The sequence below is a fragment of the Caloenas nicobarica genome, chromosome 3 (assembly GCF_036013445.1).
Source record: "Caloenas nicobarica isolate bCalNic1 chromosome 3, bCalNic1.hap1, whole genome shotgun sequence".
NCBI classification, from domain to species: domain Eukaryota; kingdom Metazoa; phylum Chordata; class Aves; order Columbiformes; family Columbidae; genus Caloenas; species Caloenas nicobarica.
In genome coordinates, this window is record NC_088247.1 from 41,028,875 (window position 1) to 41,044,910 (window position 16,036).

Consider the following 16,036-nt stretch of genomic DNA (forward strand, 5'->3'; position numbering starts at 1 on the left):
AAGAAATAGATAATCCTCTTTTTCACCACAACCTAATGAAAATACCAACTCTTTCTAATAGCAAGCTGTGAAATACTTTTAAACATCACTGATTTTCCACCATTTATTTTCTTTTATTACAGGACATGTTTAAAATAAATCATTGTCAATATTGCTTAAGAAGGTACCTCCTCTTGATATCTGTCTTATCCATGACGCGTCTGCTTTGTGACATCACAATTAGCTGTCATCAAAATGAATATGAGATAATAAGCAGAATACTTGCAGCCAATTCCTGGTCCAATTAAACTAAGATTCCTGCTATTCACTTCAGTAAGGCCAAAATTTCACCTTTTAACTTCCGCCAACGAAAACCCAGAGGGAATAGCTGAACAGAACATGGCATCCAGTTTTTATGCAACATTTGATAAATAAATTCAGCAGGAGTTTTGGCATTTGTTTTCATGGAAACATGGATGAACCTATCAGATGCAAATAAGCTGTGGGGACAGACAAACATACGTTCATTGGAATATTTTGTAGGAAGTGATTTTTTCACACAAAGCTTATGATTTTAGGAACTTATTAGTTGTCCCAGAAGCCAAATTAAAAGGAGTCATCCTACAAATAGGCAGAAGATTATTCTGTTTGCCTTTGAATTACACATCATCCTCTTTTATTCTGAATTTCTGGCAATGTGCTGTGAGACTATATTAACTCTTTGTGTTTACTGAGGCAGCAAGGAAGAGTATGAGACTTTTGATCGTGTTAAAGGGTTATCTTTTAGTACACTGCTTCATTTTGTAAGTTTGTCAAAATATGTGTAATCATTATTTCAAATTGAAAATAATAATGCAAAATTACTACATGCATATGATACACTAATCAGCATCTACCTCGGAATTGTAGCAAGAAAAAAAAAGTGAAAGGTAAGAGAGAAAGCTGACACTATAAATATTTTTTAATCTGTTTCTGCTCTGATACCTTAATATTGCTCATTTATCACAGAAAAGTAGAATGTGTGCTGACCTAGCACTGCAACTTTTTTGCAAATGCACAATAGCCAGCTACTAATGGCTTTGAATGCTATTAGTGCATTGTGGTGAGAATAAATGTATCAATGAGTTTTTAATGACTTTAAATGGGATGCCTCTCTGCAGCAGCAAGGACAGGCACAAACATAATACACTGTGTTTTATTAATAAAAGAACAACCATTTTTCCCTCCATCAAGATGATCCCCCTCAGGCCTGACGTGCACTGTAGGTGATGGCTTTGAGACAAAAATAGAAAGACATTCTCTCAGTCCTAAAAGAATACTCCCTAGAAGGCATTACTTTCTTCCTCCGAAGCAAGCAGATTACTTCGGACTCTCACGCAGTCCCAAACAGATAGCTCACGTCTGAAAAACACACTTCAAGAAAAACTTTAAACTCCCTGCCTAATGAATGATGGGCATACAGAAAGGCTAACAATGGGAGGTTGATCTCTACCTGTTTGCACTGGGGACTTTAAAATATGCCCATTTCCATTTTCTTTTTTGATTATCCCTTATCATTTATTATCTTCTTTTAGTATCCTTAACTATACAGCATTTGTAAAACATCAGAACTGTTTGACAGCTTATCCATTAAAATATTCAAGAAAAGAAAACTTAAATATATTTCTGCAGGAGCTGATACTGTACAGCAGCAAAGTAGGTATAAAGCTTGTGATAACACTACAAGAGCTGGCAAGAAGCACTTCACACAATGAGGCAAATTCAGACTTATTTTATTGTCCAGCATAACTTTACTGAATTCCCACACTTTATTTTTAGCACAGAATTAAAATTACTCTCTCTATTTCTCCCCAGTGTTGCAAAGGAATTCAGTGAATGATGGAATATCATCAGGATAGAGCATTTTAGTTCATACAGCAGAGCAGAAGCTGATAATGCCAGGAAGGCTGAACAGGAGCAGCAAGGTTGTTAACTTCTAGGGCTATATTACCAAGAGCACTGTGCATTACTTCAGTGGAAATAAAAAAAAAAAAAGCATGCAAAGTAGAAAATGCAGTGGAACACAGTTCTGAAATAATGAGATTGGTATTGCATATCAAACAATTTATTCCCTTTTAGCAGTGGTAAAGAGACCAGACATGGCAACTCAGAGCTAAACATCTGATTTACAAGCTGAGGATCATTGCAGTCTTCACATGCTGTTGTTCCTGACTAAATCCATGCAAACAGAATAGGACTTGTTCCTGTTTAGTTTAAATCACCTTTAAACCTAGATTCCCCTTGATGCACTTGTTCACCACCAACAATTCCTCTTTTTATCCTGCACTCTTCAGCATGGAGGAACGGGTGCACTCTGACTAGAAACTTACTGCTGCTCAGTGTAGAAGGATATTTCCTCGCTCTTAACCTAAATTCTGCCCACAGGGAGACTTCAATTACACAGACATTGGAATGCAAGTCCTGTGCTCCCTGATGCACTGTACACAAGGAGCTGTGAAGGTGCCAGACTTCATGTGCTCCATGTTCTCTGCAGTCTGGCCATTGAGCGTATTTTACAGATGCAGGCTGTAGCAAGATTTTACTCCAAAAAGGCCTCTACAGTCATCTGGGAGAGTGGCAGCAGTCCATGCCTATGCTTTGCTGAATTCATCAGCAAATATACTTAGTTTGCAAGAAAAAGGATGTCTTGCCATTCACCAGTCATACAAAGCCAAGTCTTTACTTATGGACTTTCAAAGCCACAAGTGACTTAGCTCCTTCCCATTCCTCATCAGTAGCAACAGTGTTTCCACAAGTTAAATTATGTCCCCAACTACACCTATGCAACAAATAAACATTCTCCAACACTTTGTGACACTTTGCCTTTGATGGTTTTACCAGGGTAAAAGCTACTGGAAGTCATTATGAGCATGCTATCACAACTTCCAAAGCAGTCCTGTCACTGGTGTATGAGACGAACTAGGATCCCTGGCTTACTCTTTCGAGATGCATTGACTCTTCAGGACTAAAAGCATGTTTCAAAAAACAGCAAAAGAATCCCAAACTGATCTGACCCAATATGAAAAAAGGACCTTGCAGTTGTTTTAACTTTGGGTTTTAACATGTGGAGTTCAGAAACAAAGTAGGCTTGACCATATAAAGTTTCCAATTCTTTATTTTTTTTTAATTCTTAATCCTAAAGCAATTGATAATGTATTTTAAATTCCAGCTCTAAGAATCACATGTTTTTGTTGCTATCATTGTTTCAGAACAACTGCCTAAACTCCAGCTTAAGGAAAAATGGCTTCTATTCCTTACAGTTGTGGAAAATAGTTTGAAAAGATGACCCAACTAATTTCAGAGACTGAGCAGATGCATATACAAAGACTAAAGATTATTCCAAACATTCCTGGTTTTATGGAGAACCAGTAAATTTTGGCTACTTAGGCTATGCAAGCCTGCCTAAAAGTTAAGAAGTTTAAAAAAAAAAAGCAGCAAATTCTCAGATTCAGAACCCTCTTTCTTCTACTGAACTCATATTTTAATTTCCAGTTTTGCAGGCACTTAGGGATGACAGAGGGAGGAAAGAGACATTCCAGCTTGCTTAATGAGAAGCACAGAGCTCAATTGCCCTAGGTCCATATAATAAATTTAAATCTTTTTTTTTTTTTTTTTCCCTAAAGTGATATTACACAGTTCCTGCTTCTCTTGCTGCATGGGTAAAACACAGTGAAAACTTTTGTATGGGTACTACAAAAATCTAACCCTGTGCTGTTCGAGGAGAAAGAGAAGCAGCATGCAAGAGGGAAGAGGAAGAACGCACCTTATTCTCCTCCGCTAAACAAGAGTATGGCTGCACTTACAAATGAGCCCTTCTTTTTCTATTATTATTTATGAAAGGTATTTCCACAATGTTTACCACTGAAATTTAATCTATTAGAACGGTTATTTTTTGTGTGTGAAAGGCACTTTGAAAACTGTTATGAAAAAAATACAACAAAAGCAGGAAGTAGGCCTTAGCTCTTATGAAAGACAGTCTCCCAGTCACTTCAAGGGGGCAAGGTCAGGCCTCACCTTTATTCTCATGCATTTGCATTATTGACTTTATGAAACAAAGGCAAAGCCCTGTGTAAAGAACTCGTTGTGCAAACCAAGGATGCCTGCGTGATCCAGTGTCATTAGCGATGGCACCACATGCTGGCTGAGACACTGGCTATTTGCAGAGCATTCAGATACCACCTTGCTGTGGTATGCAAACCATTGAATGATAGGCCTACCACAGTGATGAAAACTCCTGCTTTACACTTGTATTCTTTCACCTGTCGACACACCCACCACCTGGCACTCTGAAGTACAGGGTAGGGGCTGCGAAACAACTCCATCCCCAAGCTCAGCCCCTGCCCAAAATCGAGCCCTCAGATCACATCTCCTCACCTTTCCACACTCTCCTCTCTCCTTGAGGATATATCCCCAGGCTTCAGTTTGACAGCAAGTGTTTTAAGCAGTTCAATGCTTTGTGTGGGTGGAGTAAATTATATTACTGACTTGAAAAAAAAAAAAAAAAGGGTAGCCTTGTTAGTATACAAAAGAATAAAGTGGTACATTTAATTTAGACTTTGTTTTCCCCATATGGCAAATTTTGTTTGTTGTAAAATCACATATTTCATTACTGTTAAGTTATTTACAGTATTTCCGATCTGTCCAACAAAATGGTACATGGTTTTAACTGTTCTCTTTGAGGTGATTCTATATTAGTCATATAATCCATTTTTCTACTGATTAGGGAAGATGAGTCAGTACTAAATATTCTGGCTCCTCATACGATTGATTTTTTGTGCTTTTTTTCTTCCAATATTATTTTCTCCAACACAATTTTGCTGGTTAGTCTTTATTAGTATAAATCATCTGCAGATGTGCTAGAGATTTCACACTACAACTTCAAAGATCTTTTCCAGAAACTCCAGAGAACAAAGCAATTTTTCATACCTAATTCCATTCTTCTCTTCCCCACTGATGTAACTGTCAAAGAAAATCACGGTTGTGCTGACAATGCAATACAGAATGAACTCAGATCCATACAGACTGCTTCTGCAGAGGTCCAGAGTCCAAAGGTGAAAATTATCTATTATTCTAAACAACAGAACCAGACAAAAAAGAAAAATCTGGTGTTGAAGATCTCACTCCTTGTGGATAAGAACAATCAGGAGCAAAATCAACCTAGCCCCAAGCAAGTACATCAGATGCCCAGTCTCTGCCAGGTTCCCTCCATGACAGCTGCCAGACACGGTGACAGTGTCACCAGAAAACCAGATGTTGGTATTGCCAGGTTTATTTCTGCCTTCAGACAACAAGAGAGACACCACCAGCCACCTCCCCACACCCCCACAGCTCACAGCTAGCGGTGTCACTACCACCCTAATGAATCTTCCACTGACATTTAGTCCAAAGCATCTTTTGTTTTGTTCTGTTTTGTTTAAAGGAAAAAACATAACTCACAAACAAACAGGAAAGTACATTAAACCAAACACTTTCAATTTACATTACTTTTGGATCACTTCCTCAGCAGCCTGCCCATGGAAAGCTATCATTTTGCAAACTTTCAACTAAAATAGGAACAATATTCAATACCAACATGATGAAATGAATCAATCTGCCCATGGCTTAATTCACAAAGGCAAACTTTGTTTTCATAGTGAGAAATAAACTTCTGTACTTCAGTATCCATTTCTGCTGGAGAAGAGGGCAGAATTGGGTCAGTTTGATTTTTTTTGGCATTCTACATTTTTCACAGGATAAAGCCTGACAAAGGGACACACTATCAAAACTGAGCCAGAAAGGAATGGATTTACAGCAGTGTAGTAAAATCAAAATGTGACTCAATCTGGTTATTAGTCCATATAACTTACAGAATAAATGGGTCTTTGTAAAGTCTTAAACAAATTAATTTGCTTGCTTAGCAGACTTAGGGCTTGTTAAAAGCCCACAATGGTGCCTCGTTGCTTTCAATGCTCTCTGGCTCATTGCTCTTTCCACACTGTTCAGTAGTTGGCCATATTTCTGTACTTCAGAAGTTTTCTTCTAACTTCAGGTAATTTCAGAATGACTGTAGAATGAACTGAATATAGGATTGGTGGGGGGTAAAAATCTGAGTTAATCTATATGGACAGATTAGTCCTACCAGGTACCCCATTAAAGTTGGTCCCAACTGAAAATTGCCTTTTAATCATCTGAGCTACAACTGAGCCATCACATGTCACAGCCAGCACACAAATAACCAAAAGCTAATGAAATACAGTGCTGTACTTCAAACAAAAACAATAACCGATTTCTTAAAATTTCATCCAGAAACATAGTGAACTTATTTCTTTTTTTCTTTTTTTTTTTTTTGTTAAATCCCATCTGATGTGAGTCAATACCAAGCATAGGCATACAGAGAAATCTCTAGCTGATTAGTTGCTAAGTAAACCTGCTACTACAGGAAACTTGTTCACATCTTTAACAGGTACAAACAAACACAATTGATGGGAAGAACACAATCAATAAAATAGTTTCCAAAAAATCCTAGGACTGTTTATCTTAAGATCAGATCTGAGTGACTTCAATTAGATGCAGATCTGTTCTGGTATTTCTCATCTTTGCCAGTTTGTCAGATAATTGCCTCCCAAGCAACACTGGTGATCAGGCTTTCTCAGTTCAATCTTTAACTCATTCTTTGACACACACACACACACACAAAAAAAACCAAACCACCAACAACAAAACTTGCCATGGTACTTTGAGTTCTTTTTCAAAAGGACAAGTATGGATTGCAGCCTGAAAGGTGCTAGTTATACTACAATCATCATTCAAACGTATTTTTAAAACCAATACTGCAGCATAATAGAGAGTTTTCTAGTTTTCCATTACCTGCTGCTGTGTTCTGTACACAGTGGGGAAAAATATGGTTGCGTGAAGTTCATTGCTGGATACAGATGAAAATTTTGATTAATAATGACTACTCATCCTGCATCTGCACTTTCTTACCATAAGCCATTATGCTCATCTCTCATAAGGTAAGCACACATGAGCCAGAATTACAGCTAATTTACATGAAAAAAGGAAAAAAAAACCCCACAAAAACAAACAAATAAACCCCCCACACAGAAGAAAAAACCCAAACAAACAAACAAAAAACCCTCTACTTTTCACCTCCCATACAGGGTATATTTTTATTTGCTTCCTTGAATCAGAACCACAGGCCTGAGAAACACGACTATGCCTTAAAAAAGCCATAGTGTGTTACCCCAGAATTACAACAGATGTTTGACACTTGGCTTTTACACAAGAGGAGTGAGGAGGTATTCTGTTCATAAAACTCTGTGGAAGGTTTGGGGATCTATCTGGATTAAATGTACTGTATAAATATGCAGTTATCATTGGTACACTTCTGTCTTAGATAAACCTCTGGCAAAGTGGAACCTATGAAAACTGTTTAACTTTCTGTAATTAAAACAATACTAGAATAGTCATGTTTCACCATGACAAAATATTACTGGAGACAAAGGAAGACCTTAACCATTTCTCGTAAGAGGCCTTTCACAGGAAAAACCATGCTCATGAAAGCGAGATTTTTTTTTTTTACTTCTGTGATATATTTCCTTTCATGAAGGTATGTTGCAAAACAAAAGCTATTCTTCATTGTGTTCTAAAAATGTCTGCTTTAAACTATTTAAGCTATTTTAATTACTTGCTGTTTTATCAGCATAAATAAGATTTGCTTACTGACCCATATATTTCTTCTCTAAGTGAACCGAGATACTTCTCCCAGATCATTTAGTGCAGGTTAGCCAGGCTTTGTGAGCAGCATATAATGATATGCAAACTAAAACCATAACTATGTCAATTTAAGGTCAAAAAGGCCTATTTGTGGCTATTATGGAAATCAGTTTAAATGTGAGGTGGCTAAACAATGCGTCTTTGCGTACTGGCTCAGCAAAAAACCACAAACAACCTGCCAACATCTGCTTTTTGAAGTGTCAGATAACATTATTTCCAGGATGACATCAAGGGCCTTCATTGGCTATGCATAAGGTCAGTGAATATTAACTTCATTTACACTTGGCTGAGAATTGGCTGGTGCCAACAATAGAGGTTTAGATCCTCTGCTGAGCAGGGTTAAAAACTGACAGAAAGCTGCCATTGAGGAAGATGGATGATCGTACTAGCTGACCCTATTCCTCCCCAAGTGTCACAGCTTCGGCCCCTTTTCTATCTCCGCAACAAAAGACCCTCTCTGAGCTTCCCAGTGGCCTTCAGCTTTATTGGTGCTAACAGGCCCAGACATTTTCATCGATTGGATTCTCTACCTCTTAAACACAAGAGCTTGCCCTCCCTGGCTAGCCAAACCTTGGCACAGATGTCTTTTTTTGTAATTGCTTCTCTGCTGTCTGTTGGGAAGGATGCAATCGGACAGGCGAACATCATGTCAACACGGAAAATGCTTCACCATTTATCTCAGTTTCCCAATAGCATTTTAAGGAAAGTGATACACTGTTTGCCTGAGGAGATTAACCATTCAATGGCTCAATGTGTCTTTAAATGCAGAAAAAGAAGTTGCTGTAACGTTGCTGTAATAAAATTCTAGTGCCTTTGTCCTATGCATAGTCCACAAATGATTAACTCATTTTTTCAATCAAACTATTTGAAATACACATCTCTAAATGCACAGAAATCAGTTTAGTGTTTTTACTGTGTATGTTTCTATTTCAGATCCTCAAGGGGCTTTTCAGTCAAGTTCAAAGCATACATTTCATAAATAATAAGGCTTGAATAGTTAATAATGTAAACATCTGTAGAATTTCCAGTCTCTTTAAATTTGAGGCCACAAACTTAATAAAAATCACAAAAATACACTAGGAGCTTAAATGGATTAGAACATATCTATTGCATGGAATGAAAACAATCAGACATCTTTTAACATTTGAATGACAGAATGACTGGAGAAAGGACATAAAGGAAACATAACAGAACTGTATAGAATGCTTTGGGTTGAAGGAAAACAAAACTGATGCTCTTTTATCTTTAATTTTTTAAACGTCTGCTACTGGACATTTCTGGCAAAAGAGTGACAGATTTGACAAGCCACTTGTTTGATCCGATACAGCAATTCCTGTCTTTCTGCATACACCATGGAAACACTCAGCCTCCTATCATAATTTATATATTTTTCCAGATTCTGGGCTGCGCTGCATGTGCTCTGTGCCAGACTGATTGTGCAAAGCCGCCCTTGAAGGCATTATAGCTAGCCAGAGGACTGGTCTCCCACCGAGGTGCAATCAACAGGATTATAATAACACTTGCTCTGCCTAACATAGGTTTATAGCCAGAAGCAAAAGAGCACAGATTAAACTCCCCTATTAAAACCCATGGCTCAAGTTATCTAGCAGGGACTGGCACAATTCTCAGGACTAAGAATGATCTAAAAACCATGCATATAAAAGCTGATGAAAAAAAATGGGCAGGGGGCACTAAAACTGATTTTTTACAGAGCTATGGGTTTTGTACTAAATATGATAAATTCTTTTATATATTAAGGCAGAAATTCTAAACACGGGGGAGGGCACAAAGGTGGGGCAAAAAAAAAAAAAAAATAAACCAAGCTGTCAGTCCAACCAATAAAGCTGAATCAAAGTATCAGCCACCAAAAACTACTTCTCTGCCATGACACAGCATGGCAGGATGGATCAAATAATTTCAGTTTTCCAGTAACGCTTGTAGTTATAATTGAGGAAGGTGGTTGAGAGGAGTGGTGGGGTCATCAAGTAAAAAGGCAAACATTTTTCTGGTGGGGGAGAGGGAAACTAGCCATGATCAAAAATTAAGTTTACATTGGTCATAAAAACAGTAGAAAAGAAAACCTGGTCATGATTCAGCCATAAAATGAAAAGTTGTACTGTGAAAAAGTATGTGTGAAAGTAGCTGAAGTGATTTTTGAAAATACAGCAATACCTATATTTATTGGAATTGGATGTTTATTGCATACAGCCTACCACAATATAAAATAATGCAACCGTGTGATTGCATACCAAGACTCATGACGACTTTTTTTTTTTTCCTGTTTTTTACACTACTGGTAGGGAATAGTGTCACAGCAATGAGGAAAATACACATTTTTCATATTTGTAGTAAGTCCTATTAAACAAAATGCTGCACGACTGGGTCCTTGCTCTTTGTGTTTATAACAGATGGTTATGACATGGGGCCGATTCCTGTTTTTCTTAGTCTCACAAATAGTCCCAAAGGACTTTTTTTTTTTTTTTAATAAAGCAACCAAGATTTTACCCAAGGGAAAACAAGCAGTTTTGCAACAAAAACATTTGTGATCCTCTTTTCCACTGGGTAAAAGTAGGGAGCTCTGCCTCTTCAGCACATCCTGCCAGCCCCAAAGGCAGTGTTAAGGAACTCCAATTGCAGGTGCTTGGAAGGAAAAGGGAGAGGGAGAACTGGCACGCAAGTATGAAATGATGACAGCTCTCAACAGATTTCCCCAATATGTTTCAGAAACCACTATCAGGGATGGAGATTGGCAAGGGATCCCCAGCAGCACACTACTTCCATCTGGACTGGGTGGAACTCTGGTGTCTCCCAAAGCAGATAGCTACAGGGATTTTTAAAGAGGACAAGACAGATCCATTTGTTAACCTACAGAGGTCTGTAATATAGTTCAGTTTTTTACCCGTGGCTCTAGTCAGAAGATATTCTCCTTTATTCTCCTTTTATTATCACCTTAATGAATAGCCTTCCATCTCTTTTAGTTAACAAATCCAAGTCAACCATGATAGCATATTCTGAAAATTAAAATGAATAAAAATTATGAGAAATAAGTATCCATGAAGGAGTTGCTTATCATACACTGAAGATGACCAGTCTGTTCACCTATACAGGAAACTATCACCTCTCTAATGGGCTATACTGTCTATAAACCACCATTCTGCATTTCTTTAGCTAACTGTCACCACTGTTGTATGATCAGGTGCCCACCACAACAAGCAGGAGGATCTGAGCAACTGTTCCCATGGTGCATAGGCTACCCAGCCTAGGGCAAGTGTAATTTGTATGTGACACACAAAGGGCTTGTAATAGCCTCCTTGAAAACGAGGTGCGAGGCTGTCACAAGTTGGGTCTTCATTTCATTGAGTATAAATACACCACTGACTCAGGGAACTGAAGACAACTGGTATGACCACAGATATTTAAAAGCCACTTCTGAAGAAGACTGTAGAGACTGCAAGATTGAAAAGCCTCTTCCATCTCTGCATTTCAGTGTAATATAAATTAGGTTTCAGGATTTTCTTCCTCCTAAAGAAGAAATTACATTAATATATATCCATTAGGTAAGTATGTATAGCATCTTATAAAGCAACACCCAAAAATATTGTTTCAGCCTGAATGCTTAAGTACCTTAGCTACTCATAGCTAGAAACAGTATGATGGCATTGCCCATATTTACCAAACCAAACTAGACTTGTCTTCACTGATTACCATGGTGCTAGAAAGCTAAGGTTTAACTTACAAATCAAGTGAAACTAGGATACATGGAAGGATATCGTCCTTTTAGAAAGAAAAACAGCCTAAGCAAAAGATCTTTTTGTGTATGTCGAGCTGATCTGTAATGTTTTTCTGTGTCCAGATGACCTGAGCATCCTGTTTGTGCATAGTCCCAGAATACGTCCATCAATCAATGTCAACATTCTTCCAAGCTCCACTTTGACTGGCAACTGACAGTTATCTCATGAATGTTAATTAATAATGAATACCCTTGTCATCACTTAAATACACCAAATGTCTTTAAAAGATGGAATTTTTTAAATGGGGTTTGTTCTGTGAGAACAGGGATTGTATTTTCATTTAGTCCTTGTATTAAGAAGACAAATAAAATTCCTCATGTAAAGATTGCACATCATTTGTACTATCAGCTTGTGCTTTATTTCTGAAAAACATTCATCTCTACTTGTGTCATGAAATTTTGAATCTTATGTTCCTGGATACATGATTTTTACAACAGTAATACACAATGCAGTGACTGTGTAGCCCTACGTATGACAGAAAATCTTTAAGATAAAAGATCAAAAGTAGGAATATCATTGTCTCTTCCTCTGCCACACTCACCCAGGAAAAAAAAAAAAAAAAAAGTGGGTTTAAAAGATGTTATTTCTCTCCTTTGTTTATTGGCATTATTCACTAGCAATTCCACTGACGTTTTTCAATAACAGGCCAAATAGAGACTTATTTCAACTAACAAGTTAAAGCAGACAAAAAAGCATACACTTCATAAACCCAAATAATTCTCCCTTTAAATCAGAAAATTAAGTAATATACAAGTAACAAAAAAGGAAAGTAAATAAAAGACATGGTCACAGATCACAGATTGAATATTCTATTCAATCTGCACTGGGAGACATGATTTTCAGCCCTGCTTATGATTTTAAGCACATGATAGTTTCACACTTCCCAGCAGAAGGCTGCAGATTAAATCTGGCTGAGAATTCCATAGGTGAGATAATTAGGTGACAATGTGGAGCCTTGGGATTTGCTAACAGTTAAAACAATGTCTATTTCCCTTAGGAAAGTCCATCTGGGTGGACTTCATCAGTACTTTTTTTTTTTCTATTTAGTGCCAATAAAACTGCTTACATTTTGAAAGTTTTCCATTTGTCTCTGTAAACACATTGTCGTTACACTATCAGCACAAAACAATATCACGATTATAATATACTCAAGAAAGGAAATAATGAACGTTAATTTTTATTAAAGAGCTACTGGTACAGAACAAAACTTCCAAAAATGTGGACAAAAATGAAAATGGAGAGTTATCTAATTTAGTTACTGTTCAAATAAATTGATCAAGAAAAATCATGTTGACATTTTGAAACATGAGAAATCAAACATCTGAGATTCAATGTTTGATTTCAGCTAAGAGACTATATCATGGGCCTGATCCACCACAAGTAGGAATAGCTTCTCTTCAATAGGATTCCAATCACATTCCAAAATTATCTCTATGCAACAATTAAAAAAGAAATACCAAATATGACCTTAAAAAAAAAGTTTTGTGCAATCTTTTGCTGTCTAATTAGGTTTTCTTATTTGATATTTTAAGACTTCAAATGACCCTATATGCTCTAACGGAAACAAGAAAAAAAATCAGTACATCTCTGTTTGCTTTGACATACAAACAGATCACCCTTATAAACAAATGAAATATCAGTAGAATGTTTTCTCCAGTTCTCTTATTCACCTCAAAAATATATACATACATACAGTGCAAATTTCTTGATCAAGAGAAAAATATGTTAACATTCTGAAACATGAGACCTCAAGCATCCAAGATTAAATGCTCTATATTTTTATATATATATATGTGTGTATGTGTGTGTTTTATATATAAAAAAAAAATGTATATATAGAAGAAAGCTCAGAACTTAAGAGACTGGAACCCATCACTCCATATGAATGGTTCTAACTGCTAGACTATAGGAGCAAGTTTCAGCAGGGGCAAATAAAACCTAACAGTGACCACATGTCGGTTAATAGGCATGCCCTATTTGAAGCAAGAGATCCGAGTTCAAATTCTCCTCAGCAAGAAAAATAATTGACCTAAATCTGGAAACCTGAGTTAAAAGAAATCATGTAAATATGATCAGTGATCACAGCCACATGTTGCCCACTCAGACCATGTTCCACAGACAAATTTTTGAATGTGTAGCTTGCTCCAGCCTCAACAGTTCTGAGCTGTTTGGCACACAAACTCCCAAACTTCTAGGAATACAATAAATTTTACTTATAGAGTTTCAACTGCCAACATTCTTCAAGCATTTTCATGGTAACTAAGCAAGAGCTCAAAGATTTTAAACTACAGATTTAATCAGATTCTCAACATCAGCTATGTCCCTCTGTGGACACAAATGGATTGATTCAAATAGAAATCACATTGACATTCATGAAATGTATCATTTGTTCTCAAAATATAGCCATACAATAGTTTAGTGTAAAAAAAAAAAAAGGTACATTCAGGAAGTTCAAAGAATACTATGTTTACTACTCATAAATGAAGACTATCTAGTAAGCTGGGAAACTGAGGGATTTGGAGGGCTGGAGGCCACAGGCAGTACTAATTTTTCAGGTGGAGTGGATCAGGTCATTAATCCAAGCTCCAGACAACTCTTGAGTTTTTTCTTGATGGTCTACCAGAACTGGATGGAGAACTCTGACATCTTGCCCCTCTCCTGCACAGAGGATTAGACTTCTATAGAGAAATATGTACATGTACACTATATCATAAGACTAGAACAAAAGCATATACATGGTCATTTGAGAAAAATAAGCTTTATCAAGCATCAGGGGACACTTACAGTTCAGTCACATCAGGAGGACATTTCCAGTAAGGTGAAGGGAACGTACAGCAGGTCACATGCATACAGCTAAATGAGGCAACCATATTAGTCACCTGACAGAAGATCTCCAAGTATCACTTTCAAGAGCCACCCTAGTTCAATCCACTGTGTTCAATCTACTGGAGAAATGAACACCAGACATCTAGGCTGGGTGATACTTCACATTCACTAAAGGTAAGGAAAGAATAATAAGAAGTTATAGCCACTAATTTTGCTGGAGATTATACCTCTCATGTACAATCAGTGGAATTTGAGTCCTTTTCAGCTCCTCTGTACACATTTATACCAACACAATACCTGCAATTCAGAAAAGTACATCTAATCAAACATGCACTTAAATATTTCATCAGCATAAAAGTTTTAGGTTTATGTATATGCTTACAGTTACTTAAAACTTTAGCACTTTCCTCAGTAGGAAAATATTAACACATGATGTTATCTCATTGAGTTAACGGGTTTCTTGCCATTAAGGTTTAGGGATGAAGCCTCAGTCCATATTTCTACAGATAGTTTTCTGTGTTAAGCATTACTTCCTTAAAATAGTTATAACTTGTTTACTGAAAAGAGCCTTATTTTTTAAACTTCCTACAGCATGTTTATTTATGGTAATACATACTATCAGAATTGGGTTTTTTTCAAAATGAAAAATTCAGTAGCCAACAGCAAGCCAGGGCTCTAGGCTTGCACCAGTTTCTCAAAATTGAACCTTTAAGTTATTTCACAAGTACAGCAAGAAATAATCTTTGCATTTATGCATATTAAATACATTGCAAAACAATAGCAGTAATTATATTTCTTAAATATGTACTTCCTTTTCATCCATCAATCACACACATTTGAGGTATGTCAGGCGTCAGAAAATACTAAAAATTACAGTTAGACTTTTATTAGAAAAATGCTTGATATCATTATTGCAGGAGAACCATGTCTTGCCAAGAGTCACATGTAACTAATCCAAACCACAAAAAATGAAGAAGTTGAAGTATCAATTTACCTTGGGTAAAAAACCCTCATGTTTCTTACAGATGTGAGCAACTTTATCCTCCTTAGGATAGGCAGCAGGGCCACCCAGATGAATAAAGTTATATGGGTACATGCATTGACAGGATCAAGACTTGAGAAGTACAATAACTGAACCTAATACTTATGTCACACAAGTTTTATACTTGGTTGCCTTTGCTACTCTGAATTATAAATGAGTTTAATATTAAGCAAAGTTCCCTAAAATGCACATAGCTTTTAAAAACCACTTTTTTCTATGAGGAAAATCTCTCCTTAATGGAGAAAAAAAAAGACGTAAGGAAAAAAGCATTAAATACTGAACAGTCACTCTCCAGTGTGTTGGCATGTTATGTTTATTAGGGAGACTTGATGAAGTCAGAAACAGTCATTAATGGAAAAGTACACAAGAATATTACTTAACCAGAGACAACAGACATACTGCTGATATATCTGAGAACAAGAAATGAAATACGAGATTCTAATAGAAAATAAAGTTTCTTCTGTGAACTATTAACGAGGATACTATTCACTTTCACATATAACATTTATTTTTCATTCATGTTAGGGACAAGAGAACTCACTGTGACAGATATAGGCAACAAAGATTAGGAAGTACACAGGGATAAAAGCTTTTCTTAGTAAGG

General features: G+C 36.8%; 1 protein-coding gene across 7 annotated transcripts in view; it reads right to left on the minus strand.

Annotated features, from left to right (window-relative positions):
* EPHA7 (EPH receptor A7) overlaps positions 1–16,036 on the minus strand; it is a 164,073-nt gene that overhangs the window by 130,689 nt on the left and 17,348 nt on the right. Inside the window, exon 4 of one of the 7 annotated variants that reach the window (XM_065632638.1) lies at positions 14,655–14,687. The exons of the other annotated variants lie outside the window; for them this stretch is intronic. Coding sequence (XP_065488710.1) covers positions 14,671–14,687 — 17 coding nt within the window. The 3' untranslated portion in view covers positions 14,655–14,670. Of the gene's footprint in view, positions 1–14,654; positions 14,688–16,036 lie in introns of those variants that run through there. 7 annotated transcript variants of the gene reach the window in all.